General features: G+C 43.0%; 1 protein-coding gene across 3 annotated transcripts in view; it reads left to right on the forward strand.

Moving 5' to 3' along the window:
• SCAPER (S-phase cyclin A associated protein in the ER) overlaps positions 1 to 14,504 on the forward strand; it is a 389,138-nt gene extending 374,634 nt beyond the window's left edge. For all 3 annotated transcript variants that reach the window (XM_040257316.1, XM_040257318.1, XM_040257317.1), the window contains exons 30-32: positions 8,769 to 8,960; positions 11,713 to 11,764; positions 14,078 to 14,504. In XM_040257316.1, coding sequence (XP_040113250.1) covers positions 8,769 to 8,960; positions 11,713 to 11,764; positions 14,078 to 14,181 — 348 coding nt within the window. In that variant the 3' untranslated portion in view covers positions 14,182 to 14,504. The remainder of the gene's footprint in view (positions 1 to 8,768; positions 8,961 to 11,712; positions 11,765 to 14,077) is intronic.
• The last annotated feature ends 4,733 nt before the right edge of the window (positions 14,505 to 19,237 follow it).

Genomic DNA, 19,237 nt, shown 5'->3' on the forward strand with positions numbered 1-19,237 from the left:
TTAGCAGCTTGCCAGAGAGGGCATTCTGAGGGGGAAAAAAGAACATTAAAATAAAATGCAAAGCCTTCTCCTAAATAAGGGAGAAATTTAAGATTACTCTTAGATCATAGCAAAATTAGCAGGATTCACAGAGTATAAGTAGATAAGACAGAAAGTGACCACTTTCTATTTTGTTTCCTTGAATGTAGGTGAATTCTGGAGAGATGGAGATTTTGCTATAGGACACCATGGTTGTGTCTAAGATGCTTGGAAGGATGGTTGGATGGATGGATTTTGAAAGGGGCCAAGAAACTGCCCCACAGAACCTTTTTTCTAGTTTATTTCTATTATTTCGTGTTATGGTTTTGGTATGGTCAGGAAGAGAGCTGTTTCCATATAAGTGAATTTTGCAGAGGACTAAACTTACCTTTAAAACACAATATTTATTTAACAGTAACTACTTGTGTTCATTTTTTAAATTTTAGTCTATTTCTTAAGCTTAAATCATACTTAATATATATTTTTGATGCCTTAAGAAATGAATACCTCTATAGTATCAGTACGTGAGCATTATCATGTATGTGAAGCAGATTTTTTAAGTATAGAGTACTGAGAGAAGGTCACGGGTTATAATATGTGTTACTACTACAGTACAGTAATGGCACTCAAGACCAACCATTTATACTAAATGATTCCATGCAGCTTTCTCATTCTTATTTCTTTTCGAGATAATTTTAATTCCCACCCCCTCACTTATTAGTGTCAGCTGGTGCTTCTTTCTATCTCCAGCAGTCTCCTAATTTGCTGATTCCAGTCCGCTTTTGTTAGACTTGCTTCTGAAATGTGAATTGGTAGGCTGAGCTGGAGCTTGCAGAACTTAGCTCTAAAGAATTGACTGGGTTTTGTGGGAAGACTGGGTACTCTGTGAGGGCAGGGATGCCTCTGACTCATTCACTGCCTCGCTCCCCAAGCCTTACATAGCACTCTGCCAGGGTAGATGCTCAGTAGTTTTGATGAATGAGCTGGTTTGTCTGCTCAGCAGCCTGCTTGCTCACTTCCTGGTTCTTGGCTGCATTCCAGGTGGTCACAGTTGGAGGAAGGGGGCCTTCTGGGTGAGGAGAATCAGGCTGTTTTCCATTTACATATCATGATAGAGTCCCCAGAGGCCTTCCTAGCCACTCTCCTTGGGATCTTTGAAGTGACTCCCACAGTTGTCATTTCACAGATGTGAAAACCACAGACTGCCCAGGCCAACCGCATTTCTAGACCAGACGCATACCTACTCAGGAGCTCACCTCCACTTTCCTTTTTTTTTGTTCCTGAAATTTAACTGTTGGGAAAACCTCTTCAGGTCATACCAAGGATTAGCATTATAAATATATCATAGGTGATAGTGGTTGTTTCAAAAACAAGGCTGGGTCTGCAGGCACACAGAATCCAGAAGGCAGCTAATTACATCTCCATCACAAGAGGGTCCTCATTTAGAAGTCACATGTTCCAACAGTTCACTCCTGAGAATCTAGCCCCATCACCAACCGTTCCTCTCTTTCAAGTTCTTATGTCTGATAGTTTGAGACAAACCCTTGGCACCACATAGCACATAGCCAAGAACTGTTATTTGATATCTAGCCCAGCAGAATATAGGTTTTTGAAGAAAGGCCTTTTGTGTTGGTTTAATCTGTGTATGTCAGTTGGTTTAGTCCGTTTAGAATGGTAGTATGTCATCCTCCTCTTCATCTGGGCTGGCAAAGTTGTGCGAGAAGCTGGCTGGCAGCCAGTCATTGGAACGAGCTCAGGGCTTGGTGACAGAGAGCCCCTCTGCCCAGGAAGGGGCTGATAGCCCTGGATGCGCCTGAGAGGCAAGAGAGAAGCCAGCTCTCAGAGTCAGAAGAGTTTTCTAGGCCCAGCTCCATAAATGACTGGCAAATGGACCTATAACAAGTCTCCCAAACTTTCTGAGTTTCAGAGCTCTTCTTATAAAAGAGTATAGCCATCCATGTCTGGCCCCCTCAAAGGTGTTGAGAGACTCAGATGATGTAGATAGAGGGGCTTCATAGACTACTGAGTACCACCTCCACCAGTGACAGGCTTTCTGCTGTATTGGATGTTGCTGAGGTTCTGTCGTGCTGCAGTCCATGGGGTCGCAAAGAATCAGACATGACTTAGTGACTGAACAAGTAACAACTGGCAGTGTGATGCCCTAGAAGATTTTGGATTCCTTCACATCAAGTGAGAGACCAGTGTCACCCCACTACCCACAAAGGAGGAGGGTTTTTTTCCAGACCTCTCCTTATAACCAACCAGGCCAGGGAGCCCTGCCTGGGATGCTGAGAGTCTCAAGCCCAGTTTCCTTCCAGGGGAGCAGACGAATGATCACAGAATTCATTCTTTAGGGATGTATTAGTTCAGGCTGCAGTAACAAAGTTCCATAGACTGTAGCTTGTAAAACAATAGGAATTTGTTTCTCATTGTTCTGGAGGCTGGAAGTCCAAGGTCAGGGTTCTGGTGAGGGCCCTCTTCCAAGTTATAGACTACCAGCTTCTCATCATATCCTCACAAGGCAGAAAGAGGACTAGAGGGCTCTCGGGGGTCTCTTTTATGAAGGTATTAATCTCATTCATGCGGGCTCCACCCTCATGATCTAATCACCTCCTGATGGCCCCACCTCCTGATGCCATCACATAAGGATTAGGATTTCAACATAAGAATTGAGGGGGGCACACAAACCTTTAATCCATGACAGGGAACTAGCTGAGCAGACCTAAGACCATGTGAAATGGAGACCTGCTTCAGAAAATGGCATCTGTACCCATGAGAGGAGATCTTGGTGTGATTTTCCCCCAAGGCAAGGTACAGAAGAATTTGTGAACTAGGGACCCTGTGTCACTTCGGTTCACTCATCCCAGTAACTCTGAGGTGCCCAGCCCTCTAGCAGAGCCGGGGAGGGCAGAAAAGTAAAGGAAACAGTTCCTGCCCTTCTGGAACTAGGAATTAGGCTGCTCACACAATTTACAGTATAAGAGCTGCTGCCTTGTCTTTGGGTTGAAAAGCAGAAGCAATCTCTGGCCGTGCTGCCTGGGAAGGCTTCCTGGGCTGAAGGATTTCCTTAAGTGCTTGGAGGGAAGCTCCTCCTGGGTCTGAATCAGGAGCCCACAACACCAGCCTTATTAGCTCTGGCCCTTCTTGCTCTGTTTACAGATTGACAGATCTGGCACAACAACCCCAACACACACACACAGACTAAGCTTAAGACTGTTTCTCTGTACCACTTACCTGTGTTTCTTGGATCACGCTTATGCTAGGATTTTCTTTTCAGAGCTGTCAGAATGCACTTCCTACCCCGGCACCACAAGATCCTGGCTGGCATCCCCCGCCTGTTTGCACAGCTCTCTCCTGTGGAGGCAGGGCCAGGGAGAGGCCGTGGCATGGCTTTCCAGGTGACATGAAGCTTGCTGATGAGTCCTAGCCAGAGCAGGGCCCGCTGCTGCCAGGCGCCCTGTTCTGATGAGCACCCCTTAGGAGAGACGGGGGCGGGATGACAGAAAGCACTCGATAGGCCTCACACACTGGGAGGGAACTTCTGATGCTGCGAGTGTAGGGAAGCCAGATCCGGCAGGAGGAGACTCAGAGCAGCAGAACTGGTGAGCTAACCAAAGGCTCCTAACTGACATTGCCTTTTACATTGTGATCACAGACACTGTTTTTGTTTTGTTTGATCCTCATTCATGTAAACGCTGAAAGCTGCCATCTGCCTCCATTTCATTGAAAGAACACTGTGGCTCAAACCAGTTAACCGACCAGAGCCAGGGCTACTTAACACCAAGCTCCCTTGAGCCTGCAGATTCATGCTTGTGGCCTCTGAGAGACAACTGGCCCAGGCACTTGTAAAATACACCTGGTTAGTGAGGAAAGCCTGCTAACGAAACTTCATGCTGGCCAGGGGTGACGAGGAATCGGACCTGAGCTGTGGATTGAATTGTATTCCCCCAAAATTCTTATGTTGAGCCCTAACCCCCAGTGTGACTGTCCTTGGAGATAGGACTTTTAAGAGTTAATGAAGGTCAAATGAGGTCACGAGGGTGGGTCCTAACGTGATAGGATTGGTGGCCTCATGCACACTCACTAAGGACAGGCCACATGAGGACACAGTGAGGTGTCAGCATGCAAACCAGGAAGAGCGCCCCACCAGAGCCCAGCCATGCAGCACTCTGACCTCAGACTGCCAGGCTTCTGAACAATGCGGAGATAAATTTCTGTCATTTAAGCCACCTAGTGTAGGGCAGTCTGTGATGGCAGCCTGAGAAGACGAAGACAGGCTGGCCCTGAATCGAGGTTGTTTCTTCTCTCCACGTGAAGTTCCTCCACCTACAATTCTAGGTGCTCAGATCTGATCTAACCTCAAAGGTCCAACCCAGCTGCTCAGTGCAGCCTTCCTCACCTTAGTGAGGACTAATCTCTCCCTCCCATGCGATCCCCCAGGACCTGATCCTTCCCTCTCTGATGACCCAGGCTCCTTTGTATTATTGTCCTTTGTGGACATACCTTATCTCCCTGAGAGGTGAGGCTTGACTCCTCTGCGTGTCCCCTTCAGCATTTGGCACAGGAGGCATTCAGTAAATGGCTACTGAATTTAGAGCTCTTTTCTGGCTTCCTCGGTTGGGGCACCCAGTTATACTTCACTTGGTAGGAAGTACAAAGATTGGAACCAGAAAGCTTAGTGGGTGTCCAGGGATCAGCAGATGAAAGAATCAACATGTCCCACTTGTCTACTCCAGATTCTTTTATTTTTATTTTTTTCCCAGATGCCTCTTTAGTGCTGGTATTCAGATCATCCTGGCCCTCTTTCCAAGGCTATAGCGCATGTTGGCAGCATGCAACTTTCCTTTTTCTAAAGCCCCTTCTTCCCAGAATTGTTGATAGTTCCAAAAAGAAAAGGAAGTGAGGGTCTCTCGCCACTTCCTCTCTTACCCTCTCCCTATTCCTTCTCCCAAACCCTTGCCAGTGAAGAAAAAAGGTGGTGAGTGCCAGGGCACACAGGTAAAAGGTGCCTTTCTTCAGTGACAGTGGAACTACTACTGCTGGCCTTTGCTTGGAAGCCCAAAGGAGAATTCTCTCGAGAGGATGACCAAGAACGGGCCCAAGAAAGCCTTGCAGTGCTCTCTCATGTTCTGATACAGTCAAGTAGTTTCAGTGTGACTTGTCTTAAATTCAAAATGCGGGAATCTAATTCTCAGTAAGAAAGAGTATATTAAAGACCCAGAACTCTTGGTCATGTTCATTTTCTTTATTTGAGTGCTAGTGGCTCAGACAGTAAAGAATCTGCCTGCAATTCAGGAGACGTGGGTTCAGTCCCTGGGTCAGGAACATCCCCTGGAGAACAGCCTTTAGTATTCTTGCCTGGAAAATTTCATGGGCAGAGGAGTCTGGCAAACTGTAGTCCATGAGGTCACAAAGAGTCAGACACGACTGAGCAACTAACACTAACACAGGTATGTTAACTTTGTGAAAAGTCAGGCTTTTAACTTAAAGGGGATATGTGTTCTGCTTCATTGAAAAGTATACTTAAAAAAAAATTAAAACCCCAAACAACTGAACAGTTTGCCTAGGTCACACAACTAGTTGGTGACTAGAGTAAAGGCCAGAACTCAGATCTCCTAGCTCTGTAGTTGGTATGTATTTTAGAATCACACCCAAGAGCAAGAGGCAAGTTCAGTTTCAGTCGCTTTTGATCTGAAAGTGAAAGTGAAGTCACTCAGTCGTGTCCGACTCTTTGCAACCCCATAGACTGTAGTCTACCAGGCTCCCCTGTCCATGCGATTTTCCAGGCAAGAATACTGGAGTGGGGTGCCATTTCCTTCACCAGGAGATCTTCCCGACCCAGGGATTGAACCCGGGTCTCCCACATTGTAGGCAGACGCTTTACCATCTGAGCCACCAGGGAAGTCCTTTTTGATCCGAAGTTGCTGGAAATTCTCTTGGTTTCCTTGGAGTCCTAGTTTGCATCATGAAAATGGACAAAACGGTTGAGAGGAGGTTTCTCATTACTACTGGGGCCACACCAGCTCCCCAGCTGTTCTCCGATGACTGTGGCCACTAAAGAAATCTACAGGCAGGTCACATCCTTCCTTAGTTCAGTGCTCAGGAACGAGGCTCTGTGAAAATACCCTTTAATGTTCGTGTTGACCTGTATGCCCTGAAAGAAAGGGCAGGTGGCCTGGCCAGGCTCAGGGTGGTGCCAGCTCAGGCCTTTGTCCGGACGCAGGTGACAGATGAGTTACTGATTTAGTTGCAGCTCCACGAGGAAGGCATATAGAGAGACATACTTACATCATATGGTAGGAGATTTCTCTTACGTATGTTTCTTTCATTCACAAGATGTTCATGTCCTGTGATGACTCCCTGTTGACTTTCTACTGATTTTGGACAGCTTAAGCAGTCCCAAGTGACATTTGACTCCCCCCTAAGGCCTGGGACTGAGTGACTAGATGAAATAAAACTAAGTCCTGCCTTCATCCCCTAACCTGTCAAAAGCCTCTCAGGCAACTCTCTCCTCATCCCCAAGGCCCTGAGCATTGAGGTCAGGCTGTTTGCATCCCCAGCCTTGCTTCCCTGCCCCTACAGGAAGTACCTAACCTGATTCAGCTGACTGTTCATCTGTGCTCCTGACATCATGCCACTCCTCTGCGCCCCGAGCCTGCCTGCATTATCCAGGAGTGGTCTCACTTCCTGAGCCTCAGTGCTACAGGTTGGCCCCTTCCAGGCTCTCCTAGTGCTGTCTCCCCACAACGTCTGAAATGTGGTTTGAGGGACAGTGCTAACTAGATGTCCTCCTCTGGCTCACTGCCAAGCCAGGGGGATGCTCGCAGCACCCCTCGCAGACCACTTGCCTGTAATCTGGCTAAGTCCTGTCATGGGTGGTCCTGTAGGTAGAGCTCCTTACCCCCAGGCGCCCAAACTGCCGACCTCCATTCGTGTCTTCTGCAGTCAGGAACTTAAAGATAGTGGCCTCTGACAGGTCATCTCACTACCCTGCTGGTGACCTCTGTAAACTCACTTTTTCAACAGGCAACTCATAGCCAGCTCTGTTCCCAGAGGGGACTGACGCCCCTGTCCCCAGCGAGGGTCAGGAGTCCAGGTGGAATAAGCTACGGTTTTAAGTGCGCATGTTCTGTGCTGATTTACCAGGAACCAGGAGCCTCCATCTTTGAGTTTAGCATTGTGCCTGTGCCAGCCAGACTGTCCAGTTTAATATCTTTTCAATTAGTGAGGCTTCCAGTAATAGCATTTTAACAGTGAAGTTCCAAAGAAAAAACTTGTTCTTAATTTTTGTCCAAAGGGGGGAAAAGAGGCTTCTAATAATGGTATCATTATAAATTCTAAAGTGATGATCATTTGGCTGTGCGACAAAATTTGTAGCTAATAATTAAAATAAAGGTTTAAGTAAATGCTTTATCAATAAAGTGGATGACAGGGGCACATCTTTCTCAGCCAGTGTCAGGGATGGCAGCCCATAGCCATGTGCTGAATTGCCACTCTGCAAGTCTTTAAGATCCCTGCTGGCTGTGAAGGTATTAACAAGTCCCTATCAACATTCTCTAAAGGTTTTGATGTCATTTCAGCTATTGAGCTAAAATATGTGAACTATTACTTTGTTGATTTTGTTCTTAAACCAAACTGCATTATCATCTGAGAGTATGTTCTTAAAGTATTGTTAAAAGTACTTTGAAAACTTGTAAATCCCTATAATTTATGTTTCTCCTGCCTCTGCTGTTTCATTCTGTCCTTCTGGTTTTAATTTGAATGCAGTCCTGTCTGGGTGTGTACCTGTAAAATCGTGTTTTTCCAAGTACAATTTACAGTCTTGACCTTAGGTTTTACAGTGTTCCTAACCTTCCGTGAGCTTCCTCCTATACCAAGAAGTGGGGCTTCGGGTCACCCAGCTCTTTTATATTAGAACAGTCTAATCAAGGTTACTTGAAACAGATCTGATTTTGACATTCCTTAGTTTATCATATAGGCCTAGGGAGTAAGTTCGGAGGGCTTCCCTGCAAGCCCATTAATTGCCTTGCCCCATTTCTTAAAATGTACACAGTTGTAAACCTAGACTGCTTCAGGACAACAGTCTCGTTTATCTAAACAATTCTCCTTTTAGACTCAATGGCACTGATGGAAACACAGATAAGCAGTATGGATTGGAGGAAGGAACTTTTGGAACTTTTTTTTTTTTTTGGCTGAAACTGTTCCCATTCCCCTAACAAACCCCCTTTTTCTTTCCAGGGGCTTCTCTGCGTATGGAATAAATTGATCTGTGTTCAGTATATTCCATGAGCTAGGGGAGGGGAAGACTGCAGTGGGAAGGTATAGGAGAGGGTATCATTCTTCAGAGTGAGCTCTTGGCAGGTTTTAAGAAATATGGCTATTTTGCTTTAAGGGGAAGAGTGAAGGGTGAGGCACTGTTAAAGTAGTGTGTATCCTGAATCCATTTCGTGGGCATCCTCTCTCCATGATGAAGCCATGGTTCCTCGTGGATTATAAGAATTTTTAAATGGATGTAGAACTTTTGGCAGCTTTTCCTTAAGTTAGGAAATTAGATTTCTTTCTTTTCTGCTCCTTTCAAATATCACTTAAATTAAGCTCTGATAAGGAGTTAGGAGTATTTTTTTTTTCCCTCCTTACACTTCTTCAGCACGTTTTCCGTGATTCTTACTGGTACTGCTGGCTGAGGAAGCGGGACATGGGCCAGGCCAGGGCTCTATGGCAGCTGACCTGGGGTTCTGCCTCTGTTGCAGGTCATTGTGCAGTCCGGCCGCCACCCCACAGTACTGCAGAAGCTTTGCCAGCTGCCCTTCCAGTATTTCAGTGACCCACGGCTGATCAAAGTGCTGTTCCCGTCACTTATCGCTGCTTGTTACAACAACCTGCAGAACAAGATCATTCTGGAGCAAGAGATGAGCTGTGTTCTACTGGCCACGTTTATTCAGGTACCTTCTATATTTATGCCAAATTCTCTGACTCTGTGTGAAAGCTAATGCGACTGAAAAATAAAAGTGAACCAGCTGTTTACCCCTGCCATCCACACCACCCCAAAATTTCACCTATTTATGTGCTTGACTGTCATGATAGTAAAACTGGGATTTGAGTATTGTATATAATTTCTGTTTGAAGGATTTCAAGAAAAAGGTATTTTTCCAGTTAAGCCTATACTAAGGAAATGTTTTTAAAAGGCTTCTTTAAGGCTTTAACTGTTACTTCATCTTGCTTTTTGTCTATTTATAGGGAATAGATAATGACTGCTGAAGAAAGATTAAAACTGCAATTTATTTGTAAATTTTTAAATAAATATTCATATGTCAGTGTGTATATAAGAAAAAAAACTTTTTGTTGCTTTTTTTCAAATCTAAAACTTTTAATCATGGCCTTATATTTTTCTGATCCGGTGAAATTCTGTAGGACTTGAATCAGAATCAGTACTGTAGCGAAGCAGTATTTCCACATCTAAATTAACCCAGTCAACTGACAATAGAGAATCAATTTGGTTATTCTTTAACATTAGCTAATAGCTAAATCCTGTTATTTCTTTTCTGTCATTACACAATGACATTATTTGCTGAAAATCTTCCATTCTTTTTTCAAATGTTGCACCCTAAAGCCAATATGTTCTTGTTCCATGATGCCGCACATATGCTTAATAGACAGTGTTTTCTGTTCATAATAATAATGAAACAGAAAGCAGAATTTTGTATTGTTATTGTTCCTTATTCTGGCTAATATACATGTATCACTTTTGAAAGGGCGTAACAGTGCCCACCTGGTTGGGATGGCTAAAGGATCCCCCAAGCTTTCTTCACCTTAGAAGTGGTTTTACATTTCTTAAACTGTCCTCTATTAGATGATCAGCTAATAAACACACTAGATCAATTATGCTTAGAAATGTTTTGTTTTCAGCTTGTCTCTTTTTGAGTCTAGATTCCAGTTTCCAAAAAAATTTTTCAAAAATATTCAGATTTATAGGTAGGGCATATATATTCAAAACAATATTATAGTTAATAATTAAAATCTTAACGAAGTTTTATATAACCATCATATCAACGTATAGGATTCTTCATATATTCTTACAGCCTTAGGATTAAACAGGAAATACGTTGTAGAGAATTTTAAGACCATGATCTTAAAATTCATTCTTTCATTCCACAGGTAAATTTTTAGTGCCTCTGGTGTGCTGAGCACTGCTTCAGGCACTGGAAATACAGCAGTGAGCAACACAGATACAAATTCCTGCCTTGAAATTTAGAGTCGGGGGAGTCAAAAAACAAATAAATGAGCAAAATAAATAGCATGTCAGATTGTGTTAAATGCTGTGGAGAAAAGTAAGGCAAGAAAGGAAAGGGGGACAGGGACCTCCAGAGGCCTGCACAAAGAAGCCTCAACCAAGACAGTATCGAGCAAAGACAATTTTGTAGCTGTACCATCTTAGTCCCTTACATTTTTTCAACTGCTTGGAAAACAATTTATAAAAATATAAATGGTATCAGAATCTAAAGTAAGGATCATATATAGTATTTTCATCTGGTGCTGATCTCAGAGTACTAATTTGACTCCTCTCCATTATAGTTAATACACAATTAAATATAATTTAATATAAATTTAACACATTAACCATATATTTTAGCACAGATTTTATAAATAACTATGGAAATTTCTTATAATGCTTATTTGGGATAGGATGTTAAAAACAAGTTTGTTTTTTTTTTTCTATAAATTATTGTGCTCAAGAGAATGAAAGTACATTGGACTTTCATTTATATAATGATTGTTCAAGGTCCCCTGTGTTAGATTATTAGTAGTCACTAGAAAATATTAAAAATAAGAGCTAGCAGTTTGTCCTAGGTTCCTGAAATTTCACATATTATAGATGACCTTTTTCATGTTCCACTGAAGAGTAAAATTGCTGGACTTTAAGATTTAGCTTCAGAATGGATGGACCTAAAGAATATTATACTACATGAAAGAAGTCAGAGAAAGACAATTACCATGTGGTTTCACTTATATATGAAATCCAAAAAATGAGACAAACATAGCAAAACAGAAACAAACTCACAAATACCGAGCACTGGTGGTTTGGAAAGTGGGATGGGGAGGTAGGCAAAACACGTGAAGGGAATTAAGAGACTTCCAGCTATAAGATCAATGTCATAGGAACTTAATGTACAGCGCAGGGAATACAGTCAGCAATATAATAACATTGTACAGTGACAGCTGATAACTAGACATATCATGGTGACCATTTTAAAATGTAGATGAATATGGAATCACTGTGCCACACACCTGAGACTAATATGGTAGTGTACGTCAATTATACTTCAATTTTAAAAATTTAGCTACAGAATACATAAGGGCTTTTATACTTGTGGGTTTTGTTTAATGTTAAAAGTCTGTCAATATTTTAAGACAGTATTTGGCTAAAGAATTCAGTTTGTATAAAACAAAGTTATACTTTCCACAGCAGGCAACAACCTGGCTGTTGGTGATACCTAGATTTGAGTCATCATTATTTGATATCAATATGAGAACCTGAATTACATAACATCAGATTCTTAAGCTTTTATATTTTGGCTCCAGAGTATTCACGGTAAAAATAGTTATCTCAGAGTTCAGAGGCATTTTTAAAGCCACTCTCAGCAAAGTTCTCTGTTCGTAGCATTGATATAAAAACACTTTTCTCGTTTCACACAGGATTTTGCACAGACTTCAGGTCAGGCAGATAACCAGTCTTATCAGCCCAAAGGTATGTCTCTATTGAAATTAAATGTCATGTGTTTGTTAGCTGGACATTTCTCACTCCACCCTTTGCAACTGTCAAGAAATCAATTTATTTCATCACCTAAAATATTTGAAGTTCAGATACAAAGTATATTTCAGAGAATAAAGAAATTGATTTTGTTATCAAACATGAGTGTATCAGAATATACAGAGAAATCCATGGAAAAAAGAAAAGCACAAAACATCTTTATATAATTTATACTCACCTCATGCAAGTTATAATAAATGGTGAATAATTACTAAAGAGCTACCTTGTAATAGAAGAGACAATCAGATCATTAATATTGGCCTACATTACTCATATAAATGCTGAAATTACATACATTTAGTTCCCTACCAGTGTTCAGAATAAAATTGTCATTGATAGTAGCCCATATGTTCCCGTAAAATTCAAGCACTTGAATTTTTTATTTAAAATAAAAATTGTAAAATTGTTTTACATGAAGAAAGAGCACAGTTCAGGAGCCAAAAGATTTACAAAAAGGTGTTTTCCCCTGTAGCATTTCTGCTGAGGTGAGTCCTGTGATCAGAGCTGAGATGTAGAATTTTCAAGTGCATTTTTACTTTTTTAAATATTCTGCTACCCACACTGTAATTGAGAAGTGCAAGTTGCTCTTTGTCTGACTGTCATGTCAGCATCTCTGATTAATGAGACCTTCATCCAGATTTTCCCCAATTCTTCCATTAGTTTGATAGTCTTTAAAGTGGCCAGAGGTCTAGTCCCAGCAAGATCCTCTGGGGCACCCACCCACTCACTCGTAGCCCTCACTGTGGGGGAGGAGGAGGTCACCCTAGGCAGGGGGTGTATGTGTGTCTCACAGTTCTTTACAATGGACAGGTGCTGAAAAGTACATAAATGAGAATATAACTAAAACTGTAACAGTATCATGAGAAAATGTCATGTTTTATTGGCTCAGACACTCATAAGTAAACAGAAAGCTATGCCCCTTTTTAGAAATTCAAGTCACCATCATAGTTGGCATCATTTGCCTAAGTCAGAATTAGTGTGCAAGTTCACTTCTGCCCTGACTCAGTCACAGCCTTTTTTTTAAGTTGTTGGAGGCTAGGAAAAAAATCATAATTTGTAATCGCAATTTGTTTCTATATCTTAAAAACAATGGTTTAAATTTTGAAAATGCCTAGAGAAATCTTCTTCTAATGTATTTATTTTTAATTGCACAGCAGTTTTTTGGGTTTGTTTTTTTTTTCTTGGCCAGTAAGAAGTATAGACGTTCTTTTTCTTCCTCTTCCTCCTGACATAAGGATGAGTCACCATTTGCTGCCTATCTGTCAGGCATGTCCCAGGGCTGCCTCTGTCTGCTTAGTTTCAACCTCTCTTTTCCAAAGGATCATCTTCTCTGACTTTCATGCTTTCCTCAATTACTATGGGATTAATCTTCAAAACAGTAAATGGGGAACTGTTCTCTACTTTGCTTAGAAAAGTCATCTCGGTACTGGTGACAGCTCATAGTATGCTTACCTGATTTTAAAAAATGATGATGCCACACTGTTGCTAGTCTGCACCTGGACATCTGTTCCTCTATTGCTTAGAATGTCCCCATAAAATGTTTCAGGATGTTTTGAGTTCATTGCCCAGGTGAACCTCTAAATTCTAATATGAAGCGGCTCCTGACACACCACATTCTTATTTGCTAAGGAAGAATCTGGGTTTCCAAACCCTCACTGCTGGCCAGGAAACTGTTTGTTTCAATAGCCAGTAAAGCGCCTGATAGTTCCCTCTGCTTTGTTGGGCAACTGAATGCCAGATTTGAGCATTTTTTAAAGTTATGTTTAAACTAAAATCATGTTTTAGATCAAATGGACTATTTTAGAAAACAACCATCAAGTTTATGTACAGGTATAGCCTTTCCAGGCTAACTTAAGGATGGAATACATAACTGTCAGAAAACAACCGTCAAGTTTGTATACAGATACAGCCTTTCCAGGCTAACATAAAGATGGAATATGCAACTCATTTTGTTCACCATTGTTATTTTCCCTATTTTCTTACTCCAGAGTCCAAAAACGGTGTTTTTCATAATATTTTACCTAGAGGTTAATGTCTGAGTAGCTTAGAAGCATGAAATAGATTGTAATTAAAATATATATTATATATTTCATACTACAGATATAAATGAGTTACCTTTACTGAAATTTGCATTGTGGTTTATTTGAAATGTATGTCTCTATTTTGGACTCAGATATCAAAGTAATTTTCATTTCTTAAATGTTGAAGACTTTAACTTGTTTACTATTCTCTTCTTTTTTCCCCTCTCAGGAAAATGCCTTGGTTCCCAAGACTATCTTGAACTGGCTAACAGATTTCCTCAGCAGGCCTGGGAAGAAGCTCGACAGTTTTTCTTAAAAAAAGAGAAAAAATAAAGGTTTTGGTTGGTTGTGTATTTGAGTACCCTCATTAATATTTTAAATTGTTCAAAACATTGTAACTACTCCTTAAGAAGTTCATTTTCACATGTTTATACTCTGTAGATATGGTATATACTTTACACTATTTATAAAGACTGTAGATACTTTAATGTTCTTTCTAATTCTGCGAGTTTATTTCATTTATGCACAATAGTTTGGAGTTTGGTAACTTACATTCTATGATAATATATACTTTGCATTTGTAATATGGGTGAAATTAGACAAAAAGTTAGCAAGTCTGTTTTGTTCTTGGAATAAAATAACTTATTCTGTTTGCAGTGGTGACTTTTCTTGTGAAGGCAATGCAGATTTGAAAGAAAAACTAATTCCAACTCCGGAAGTATCTTAAAGACTTACTAAAAGTTAATCTGCTTTAAATTTCCCTTATTAGGTTTGAGTAGAAGATGTTTGTAACAGTTTTACATTCTAATTACATAATATGTTCTAGCAGCTATCTGAAATTAACTCAGAGCATTGTATTCCTCTGCCTAAACTTTCCCAGCAGCCAATACCGAGAGTCTCCTATAGAAATAGGATTGCTGAACTGAAATTCTCCAAAATAAAAATTAGGAATCCTAAAAAGATCAAACATAGTGAACCACTCTAAAGTATTTTCTCAAATAACTGCAATGAAGCCGAAGTAAAAATAAAACAGATGGTCACAAAGGTCCTGAATAGACGTTTTCACTCCTGTGCATGGCTCACAGCTGAACGGGAGGAGTGTCTGCCAGGAGATGTTGACCTTTCCATATCTTGTTCTCATCGTTTCTCCACCTTAAGCCGACGGTCAGTGCTAAGCCGTTCACTGAGTGACACTGGGAATTATTTCTGTCAGATAAGGATCAAACATTAGCAAGAAAAAAGATCTGATGGGGGGATTGGTATTAATACTATAAGATTCAAGACTTGGGGCAGAGGGGACGGAAAATACAGAAGTTACACCGGATTGTTAAAAGCAAACTTACCTCCTGTTCAGGACATTTATTTTTGGATCCTCCCAAGGCTGTCGAGTTATGTGTATGCTGTTTTTACTTCTTTGCAAATAGAAAATAAAGAGGTCCAATTTCAAACTAAAGAGAAAGAAAGCAAACGCAATCCCTGTGCGTTCTGTGCTCCTACAGCCCGGCCCCCGGGGTCTTCCGCGCGCTCGGGCTGCGGGGCCCGGCTGGGCTCGGGGCTCGGGGCTCGGGGCGGGGAAAACCCCTCCCGCTCCAGAGGAGCCCCCTCCCAGGGCTTGGCGGTGACTCGGACCAGGGCGCCAGACCCAGGGCCCGGGGCCCTCGCCGCGGCGCGCGTAGAAGCACCTCGAGCCGCGGCCGGGCGGAGCGCCGTACACCGGGAAGCCGAGGGAGTTCAGCCCTGGCGCCCGCACCTCCCCTCCGGCCGGCGGCCCGGGGCTCCTCTGTGGCCAGAGGGCCTGGGAGCCAGATACTGGCGGCCGGCTTCTTGAGCGACCCGCCGCCGCCGCCTGGGGCGCCCCATCCAGGGGAGGCGTTCCCAAATTTCACTTTTCCCCGCATCTTGGGGCGTGGATACAGAATCCTTGTAGCTGAAATGAATAATCAAATATTTATAAGATTTCCTACAAGACGTTTCACAATAGAAATATGCTTATCTGGTCGGAAATTTGCCAAAAAGCCATAAATAATTGAGACAGCTGTGATTAACCTTCCAGAAACCATACCAGTATTCGCAATTAAACATTTAATTGAATGGTCTTATTTGGCCCGCCCCGCTCGCGCCCGCCGCCCCCCCCCCCCCCCCCCCCCGGGTCCGGGAGGGGAGGAGGTTTGATTGAGACAAACCCCGGCCCGACCAGGCTGGGGTGCCTGCGAGGATCGGGCCCGGGGGCTCCTCGGGGAGTGACTCCCGACCCGCGCGGTTTCTGGAGGTCTCAAGTTCCCTACTTTATTATTGCGCGCTCCGCCGGGCCAGAATGATTGAAGCTCTAACTCCCCTGGGTTTTACGACTTCTAAACTCTCCCGGGATGGAGAAAGAACAGGGCACAGGTGAGCGCAGGCACATCTTGCTCCAATCTTCGGGGACGAGTGCCACCCACTGGCGTTCTCCTGGGGGCAGGGGCCCGGTCCCCGGTCCCCCGAGGCTCAGGGGTCACAGGTGGGCCCGCTGGGCTGAAGCGAAAAGCCTCGGCTGGGTCCAGCCTGTAAAGCAGACGATGCGACTGGGCCCAGCCGGAGCGTAGGTAACCATTGCGCCCGGGCTTTAAAGCTCAGAATTGGCCGCCCGAGGCCCGAGAGCAGCGGCATTTGAATGCCCAAAACCGTTGCCCAACCGAACTTCCCGCTCTCGGCTGCAGCTCGCTGGCCCGGAGCTGTACGCGGCTAGTCCTTCCGAAGCCCAGCACGATCTCGGGCCCGCGGCTTCCTGCCGAGTTCCAGAGATTCTCTCTCGCTCTAGGCAGTCGGGGACGCTGTGAGCCTCGAACCCTGAACCTAGGTCCAGAACTCGCCGCCTCTACCATTTTTCCTTCCTTCCTTCCTCAGGAAAGAAGCCACCTGGGCCAGTTCTTCCAAAGCTCCTTGCCAAGCTTTCTGAATTCTTGGGTCTCAATACTCTGGGAAGGGATTACTCCTCACTACCCCTCTTCTTCCGCTTCCATCTCCCAGCTCCCACACCCGGAACCCAGAGGTCTCCCGCCTTCCATATGATACCCCCGCCTTAAAGATCCTGTTTCCCACTGAGGAAGCTCTCTGCCTTTCTCAACTCCTGCCCCTCCACTCACTCCCTGACCCACTCTCTCACCAGCCCTTGACCTTATCGACCGGGCGGTGCCCCGATCCAAAAGATGGACTCACCTAGCACTCTATCCTTTCTGGCGTGATTTCTGCGAGGCGCCAAACTTGCTTTATAAATTGAACCACTCCCCCACAGCACTCCACATCTGGTTCCCAATGGAGTATTTCTCTGTGCCCTTTTTCGCTCCTATTACTGCTCTCAGCCTGACTCCATTTATCAGCATCTTCCATGCACAGTCTCCATCAACAAGGTGCTAGCCTGTAATTGGTCACACAATCCTCCTTATTGCACTGAATGCCAGTATCTTGAGGAAAGTTTACCTTTACATCAATCAGACCCATATTTAAAAGCCTCTAATCTTCCCTACATCAGCTTAATAAACTCTCTGAATTTCCTGCTTTTATCACAAGTCCATTGGGACTCTGCTGCATATAGTTTATTATTCATTCATTGTTTCCCATCTCTAGCATGCTGCTATTCAAGCAAATTCCCTTGCTCTCTTTGGTGAATATTTGTATGGGAAAACACAGCTAACTAAATGTGTGGCAGCTTATGCCCTCCCCGAGACAGTGGCAGAATCACATTTTTTAAGACAATCTCTTACTTAAACCTAGTCTTTGCAGCTCTGACAAAACTAAGCTTTAAATCTATTTCATATTCAAAACTGAAAGGCTGATTTCTGTTACAAAACTCATTAAAAATTAAAGTTTGTTGGGAATACTGCCACAGGGACTCTGAATTTCCCAGAACTGTGTAGCCTTTCAATATGTATTAAATTTTGTGGTAGGGTAGCCATAAACTTCTCCATCTTTGGGAATCTCTTTCCTGCTTCAATTACATAGAGCTACCCAAATTATTCGATAAAGCTGCTGAGAAAATCTTATTCTAAGGTGAATCTACTTAAACAACTAACTCCCATTTCCCACCTTATGGCCTCTTTTATTGAACTGACTTTTTTACTACACAACTGGGTATCTCACTTTAAAAGTTCAGTAAGCATAAAATACATTTGTAATTGTTACAGGTAATTTAATTTACAAGGAAATCCCTACTGTATTACAGAAGATGTTTAAAGATGACCTGGGAGCCAGTAAAATTGATATTTATTAATGTAACTAACCAGGACCATCATAATAAGGCTTTAGAGTCATAATAAGGCTTTAGAGTCAAACTCTCCTCTTGCAAACCCACGCAGAAAACGATGTGCCCCTTTGGGTGGCTAGCAACAATCTACAGCAGAAGAGCTTCTAATGTTTTATGCCGCAGTACACACAGATACGGGGCTTCCCGGGTGTCTCAGTGGCAAAGACTCTGCCTGCCAATGCAGGAGACTCAGATTCAATCCCTGGGTCTGAAAGATCCCCTGGAGAAGGAAATGGCTACCCACACAGTATTCTTGCCTGGAGAATCCCATAGACAGAGGAGCCTGGTATGCTATATAGTCCTCGGGGTCAGTCATATGCAACTTAGCGACTAAACAACATCAACACATAGCTACAGGTATCCTAAATACACAGTAACCACTTTGATCAGAATAATTTCCCAATATTCAAAAACAGACACACTCATAAAAATATCCAAAAAGGAACTAGATTTTTGATCTATGGATGGCCAAGGAAGAAGTGACTGTAATTAGACAGGCAGATGTTTCCATCTGTAACATTAAAATACTGCAATCTGTCAAAAGCAAAAATTCAAAGCTAATTAACAACCATAATGAAATTGTTCAAATTCAAGAACCTGTTATTTCCTTTTTAAAAAAGACAAAACCCAATATTCTGAATCAATCAAAAGTGTTCAAAAGAGTTTTGACAGTTTAGCCCCCTATCCAGTGGCCAACCAGAAGGTAAAAGGAAATATCTGTATTTCTGTTTGGGAGGGAAGAATTTAAGTTAAGGGAACAAACCCTCAAAGACTCTAACTCTGATTATTAAAACCGTTTCTGGGCACTTGAGAGGTAAAGCTGGTCCTCATTAACCCTAAATATCTCTTCCTTTATCTCTAAGTTTGCAGCACCATTTCCTAAATCCTGAAGGAGGAGAATAGTCTCTTTAACGTCTGTGCTAGCATCACCTTGACTTTCAGGAAGTAAAATATAAATGTGGCCCGGTCTTCCCACCTCCTCCCATTTTCTTTCAGTAATTGCCAGCTTTGCTGCTAGCCTCCCGTTACTAATGGAGGGGGGGCGGGGGAAGGGGAGAAATTCGCTTTCAGAATTCCGACATCAGCTCAGCTGAAACACCTACAGTGGCC

The sequence above is a fragment of the Oryx dammah genome, unplaced genomic scaffold (genome assembly GCF_014754425.2).
Source record: "Oryx dammah isolate SB20612 unplaced genomic scaffold, SCBI_Odam_1.1 HiC_scaffold_16, whole genome shotgun sequence".
Lineage (NCBI taxonomy): Eukaryota > Metazoa > Chordata > Mammalia > Artiodactyla > Bovidae > Oryx > Oryx dammah.